The 6,166-nt window shown below is 69.9% G+C and overlaps 1 protein-coding gene across 1 annotated transcript; it reads left to right on the forward strand.

Annotated features, from left to right (window-relative positions):
* Positions 1–1,608: 1,608 nt before the first annotated feature.
* Positions 1,609–5,702, forward strand: SKOR1 (SKI family transcriptional corepressor 1; the record flags this gene model as incomplete). The annotated part of the gene is made up of 8 exons (XM_082488800.1): positions 1,609–3,579; positions 3,684–3,780; positions 4,190–4,297; positions 4,429–4,500; positions 4,735–4,809; positions 4,890–4,964; positions 5,377–5,442; positions 5,561–5,702. The coding sequence occupies 8 exons, from the start codon at positions 1,609–1,611 to the stop codon at positions 5,656–5,658; spliced, it is 2,562 nt and encodes an 853-aa protein (XP_082344926.1). The 3' UTR covers positions 5,659–5,702.
* Between the last annotated feature and the right edge of the window lie 464 nt (positions 5,703–6,166).

Genomic DNA, 6,166 nt, shown 5'->3' on the forward strand with positions numbered 1-6,166 from the left:
CCGGGCTCCTCTTTTCGTTGCCGCCCTCTCCCCACGCAAACTTTCAACGAGCATCGCTCCCCCCCGGGGGATGCCCACCCCGCGGGAGGTGGGGGGGGTGGGGGGGAGGCCGCGGAGAGGCGCGGAGCGGCGCGGAGCCCCGCGCAGGTGCGGCCCGCGGCTGATCCCCGCTCTTACCTCGGGCAGCCCGGGCGGGTCCCCGCTCGGTGGCGGCCCCCCACGCCCCCCCCCCCTCTTTTCCATCCCTCCCTCCCCGTTCCGCCGTGCCTTAAAGCCGCGCCGTGATTGACTGGAGCGCATCGGTGATTGACGGCCGCGGGGTCCCGGAGGCAGTTAATGTAAATATGCTGGTGCTAAGTGGGTGTGTCTTCCCGTTATTTTAGCTGTCACCGGATCAATGTGCAGCGTCTCCAAGTACGGATCCGGATCCTCCCTCGGTGGCGCGGCTGGTCACTCGCTCTTGTTGCATCTCGCCCGGGCGGACGCGGCGGCGGCGGCGGCGGGGCGGGCGGCGGCCCCGAGGCGTCGGTGAAGGGCGCTCCGCTGCCCGCCCGCCCCGCTCCCCCGGCGGCTGCCCGCGGGAAAGGGCTCGGTGGGGACGGGCCCCCCCCCCGTCCCCCCTCCCCGCCTCCCCCGGCTGATGGCGGCCCCGGCGGCGGGCTGCGGCCCCTAACCCCGAGGAGAGCCTGCACGTCCAGCCGGGCTCCGCGGAGCGGTAAGCGGGAACGGGCGGCGGATGGAGGGGATGGGGGGAGAGGGGGGGAAAGGAAACGGGGCGCGTTTTCGGGAGGCGCTCCCCGTTATTTCGTGTAATTACCACGGAAGCGGCTTACCGCCGTGAGCCCTCCCCGCTAAGCCAATTTGCCCGGCTCGCCGCTGCCCTTCTGCTGCTACGTGCTGCGGGTCCTGCCCGCCCCGGCCCCTAATCCGCCCGCTCCTAATCGCCTACCGGAGACACGACAAAGGGGCTCCCGGCCAGCCGCGCCCGCCGCCCCGCTCCGCCCGCCGCCGGGCACCCAGCGGCAAGTTTCGGCCCGCCCGGCCCGGCCCGGGGCTCGGCCCCCTCTCCCCGGTTCCGCTGCCGCGGGACGCGCCGGTCGCATCCTCCGGCGCGTTTCGTTGGAGCCCGCCCGGGGCTCGCCGCAACGGGCGGCCGGGCACGGCTCGGCGAGCCGGCACAAAGGGAAGGGACGCGGCACCCCGCAGGGACCCGGGGCGGGGGGTGGGGTGGGGGTGGGTGATACCCCTCTCCCCCGGGACGCCCTTGCCCCGGGCGCCCGTTGCCGCCGCCTCCCGGGGCCGCGGGGCCGCGCCCGGTGGCGGATGCTGCGGGGCTCGGTACCGGCGGCCGCGGCGCGGGGGATGCGCTACGGCTCCGGCAGAGCTCTCCGGCCGACCTGCCCGCGGCGGGGAGGGTCCTGCGGCAGCGCCCGGTGCGGGGGGGGCTCCGGGCCGGGGCCGGCAGCGCCGAGCGGGACCGGCCGGGGCTCCGGGAGCGGCGGGCCGGGCGCGGCGGCGGCGGCGGCGGTCGGCAGCGGCGGGGCCCCGGGAGCGCTTCTAACCCGCGCCCTTCTCCGATTTTGTTTTGCAGGGGCGTTTTGGGGGGGAATGGAGGCGATCGCCAGTCAGATGGGAAATGGGAGAGATGCAAGCTCCTCCCCAAATTCAAAGCAAGAGCTGCAGCCGTACCAGGGCTCCAATACCCTCAAGCCCAACCAAGTGGGTGAGACCTCTCTGTACGGCGTGCCCATCGTGTCCCTGGTCATCGACGGGCAGGAGCGGCTGTGCCTGGCGCAGATCTCCAACACGCTGCTCAAGAACTACAGCTACAATGAGATCCACAACCGGCGGGTGGCCCTGGGCATCACCTGCGTGCAGTGCACGCCGGTGCAGCTGGAGATCCTGCGGCGGGCCGGGGCCATGCCCATCTCCTCCCGCCGCTGCGGCATGATCACCAAGCGGGAGGCGGAGCGGCTCTGCAAGTCCTTCCTGGGCGAGCACAAGCCGCCCAAGCTGCCCGAGAACTTCGCCTTCGACGTGGTGCACGAGTGCGCCTGGGGCTCCCGGGGCAGCTTCATCCCGGCCCGCTACAACAGCTCCCGCGCCAAGTGCATCAAGTGCAGCTACTGCAGCATGTACTTCTCCCCCAACAAGTTCATCTTCCACTCCCACCGCACCCCGGACTCCAAGTACACCCAGCCCGACGCCGCCAACTTCAACTCCTGGCGCCGCCACCTCAAGCTCAGCGACAAGACGGCCACGGAGGAGCTGTCGCACGCCTGGGAGGATGTCAAGGCCATGTTCAACGGCGGCACCCGCAAGCGGACCTTCTCCCTCCAAGGGGCGGCCGCCGGCGGGCCCGGCGCCGGTTCCCCGGCCGCCAAGGCCGCCTTGCACCCGCCGCCGCCCGCCGGCCCCGAGCTGGCCCCGGCGCACAAGAGCCTGCGCTGCAGCGGGCAGGAGCCGGCGGGCGACCGCGGGGCGCTGGGGCTACCGGCGGCGCACGGCGGGGCGGCGGGGGCGCACGGCGGGGCGGGCGCGGTGCGCAGCTACCCGGTGATCCCGGTGCCCAGCAAGGGCTTCGGCATGCTGCAGAAGCTGCCGCCGCCGCTCTTCCCCCACCCCTACGGCTTCCCCGCCGCCGCTTTCGGACTCTGCCCCAAAAAGCAGGAGGACGCGCTGGGCGGCGCGGGGGGCGGCGAGGCGGGCAAGGGGGGCGCGCTGCCCCCCGGCATGTTCTGGGGACCCCCGCACCCCCACCCGCACCAACCGGCCCAGCCGCCCCACCAGCCCGGAGCCGCCAAGGACACCGGCGTCTACCCCTCCTTCCCCGTCTTCTGGCCGGCCGCCGGCAGCCTGCCCGTGCCGCCCTACCCGGCGCAGAGCCAGGCCAAGGCGGCGGCCACCGCCGTGGTGGTGGCGGCGGCGGCGGCTGCGGCGGCGGCGGCGGCCGAACCGCCGGGGTTGGCGGGCCGGCACGGCGAGCTGGAGGGCTCGGAGCCGTCGGGCAGCGGGAGGAGCAGCGCTACCCCCCAGGAGGGCGCCGGGGCGGAGGGAGAGCGCTGCCCCAGCGCGCTGTCGAGGGCGGCGGGCGAGGAGGAGCGCTCCGGGGACGAGGCGCTGCTCCCCCCGCTGCCCCTGCCCAGGAAGGGCAGCTACCTCTCCGCCTTCCGCCCGGTGGTGAAGGACGCCGAGAGCATCGCCAAGCTCTACGGCACCCGGGAGGCGTACGGCGGCGCGGGCCCCCGCGGCCCCGGGTACCTCTCCCCGGACTTCCTCAGCGAGGGCAGCTCCAGCTACCGCTCGCTCTCCCCCGGGGGGGACACGGCCGAGGAGCCCGAGGTGGACGTGGAGTCCAACCGCTTCCCGGAGGACGAAGAGGAAGACGCCGCCGCCGCCGCCGCCCCCTCGGACGGACGGGAGCCGCCGCCGCCCCGGCTGCTGGCCGGTACCGAGGAGCCGCCGCCGCCCACCGGGGCCGACGGGCCCGAGGAGAAGGCGGGCGAACCGGCGGCGGAGGAGGGCGGCCAGCCGCCCGACGGCAGCCCCGAGCGGAGCAGCAGCAGGGGCGCCTACGAGGTGCGGGGCCGGGGGGGACGGAGGGCCCGGGGGGGGGGGGGGGAGGGCTCTGCCCTCGGGGGTCCCCGGGGTCCCCGCCGCCGCCCTGACTCCCTCTTTTGTAGGTGTACGCGCCGGACAGGGGGGAGCACCTGCAGCCGCTGAAGACCGCCGCCTCCCTGGGAGCCCCGGCCGCATACCTGTGCGCCCCCGAGGCGAAGGGTAACTCGGGCCGGGGGGGCCGGGGGGGCGGGAGGCCGGTGCGGATGGAGGGCGCGGACCCGAGCGCCGGCCCCGCCGGCTGCTCAGCCCCGGGCTGGCAACCGGACCGCCGCTTTCGTTTGGGGGGATTTAGGGAGACAAGCGAGTGCAAACGGTTTGCGGATGGGGGACGGGGCCAGGCCCCTCCCGGGCCCGGGGATGCCGCCGTCGGACGGGGCCGGGCTGGCGGGGCCGCATACGGCACGGCGGGGCAAAGCTCCTGCCAGCAAGCTACTTTCCAATAGCAAAGCGATTAGGATGTCCGCTAAGAAGGTTTTAACGAGGGCTTTGTCCGTAATTATGTAATTAAGGATATATCAGGACCATACTTTCATTGCTTATGGTTGAAAATCGGTTTATTAACTTTAAGAGCAAGATAAAGAAGACAATCACTCCGCGGCAGAGGATTTAGAGGCCAGAAAATCCTATCAGGACCAAAGGAATGTCTCGCATCCCAGCCCTGTAAATACCGACAGAGGTAAGCGCCGGCCCGCGCTCTGCCGCGGCCGCTCCGCGGGGCGATGCGCGACCCCTCCGCGGGGCGATGCGCGGTCGGCGGAGCCCCCCGCGACGGGGCTGACGGCGTTCTGCCTCCCCCGGCTCCCCCAGGAGAGGACGGCCTCGGCATGGATGTCGCCGGGACGCAGCTGGTGGAAAAGGACATCGAAAATTTGGCCCGAGGTGAGGCGGGGGCGCGTCCCGCGGCGGGGCGGGGGGCGGCGGGAAGGTGGGGGGGGGGGGGGGGGCTGTGGGGACCCCCCCGGCCTGTCCCCACGGCTCGAGGTATTTGTGTTTTTCTGCAGGAGTGATTAACTCCTGTGATTAATGTAACGTAATGCGATTAGCACCGCGCTGAGCCGCCTCCATATGGAAAAGCGCGGGGTCCCCTCAACCCCGCCATGTATTTTTAAACAGACGAGTTGCAAAAACTGGTCCTGGAGCAAATGGAGCTGAGGAAAAAGCTGGAGAGGGACTTCCAGAGCCTGAAAGGTACCGGTCACCCCTCAACAGCCACCCCCTCCCCGCCCCGGCCGGGGATCGGTGCTGACCCCCCCCCTACGCCCCCGCAGATAACTTCCAGGACCAGATGAAGCGGGAGTTGGCGTACCGGGAGGAGATGGTGCAGCAGCTGCAGATCGTCCGAGGTACGGCCCGGCCGAGGCCACCCGGCAGTTACTGTTTTTATTTTTTTTTATCTCCTTTTTGTTTCTCTCCTCTTTTTTTTTTTTTTTTAATTTGTTTCTTTATTTTATTTTATTTTTTTAATCGATATCCTTTCGTGCACTCCGATTTCGAGCCGCCCCGCAAACGCCTGCGAGGCATTATTACGCGGGAGCGCATGAACTTTCCCTCTCGAGGCAATTTCCACCCGGGCTAAATTAAAACCCGTGGCGGAAAATTAACTGGGAAGCCGTGCCCGACTTTGCGCCCATCCCGCTCCGTATCACCCCTCCCCCCCTGCACCGCGCGATGCCTTTCGGTCCAGCGCATCCCCGACGGGGCGGCCGGGTGTGTGTGTCCCCCCCGGCGCGTTGTGATGCTCTCCCCCCATGTCAGATACGTTGTGCAACGAGCTGGACCAGGAGAGGAAAGCGCGCTACGCCATCCAGCAGAAGTTGAAAGGTACCAGGGGAGGGGGGTGTCACAGACGTCTAAGGGGGGCCGACACCCCGACACTCCCCGCGTGGGGGGCGGGGGGGTGTCCGGGGGAGCCGGGAGTGACGGCTCCGTCGCTTTGCAGAGGCTCACGACGCGCTGCATCACTTCTCCTGCAAAATGTTGACCCCACGGCACTGCACGGGGAACTGCTCCTTCAAACCGCCGCTGCTGCCCCAGTGAGACCTCCCCCCTCCTCTCCCCGGACCCCCACCCCCCCACCCCGGACCCCGAAGCCATGCGGGCAGAGCCCACACAAGCCATTTCCACGAGGAGACACTTGTACATAGAGGACTCGGAGCCCGTCTTTCCTCGGACTGGCAATTCAGCGGGGAGCGGCCCCGGGCCGGCCGGAGGGGGAGCCGGACCCCCCCCCACACCCCCCCCCCCCACTGCGCCCCGCGCCCCTCCGGGACCCCCCGCTCCGCCTCTCCCCATCCCTCTCTGTGTGTCCGCTTCTTCATCCCCTTGTCCAGACTGGAAACAAAAGTGGCTATGTGCAATGGATATAAATGTACTGTGATTCTCTTGGTACAGTATTTGTTGGATTTTTATTTATTTATGATGTATATTTATTTCCCCCCCTCCCCCGTCCCCCGCCCCGGGCCCCCTCCTCCCTCACCATCCCATTGTAAATTCATGGATGTAACAGCACTTTAACGGGCGGTCCGCGACTCCGGAGGCAGAACAC

The sequence above is a fragment of the Vanellus vanellus genome, assembly GCF_965231255.1.
Source record: "Vanellus vanellus genome assembly, chromosome: 11".
Taxonomy (NCBI): Eukaryota; Metazoa; Chordata; class Aves; order Charadriiformes; family Charadriidae; genus Vanellus; species Vanellus vanellus.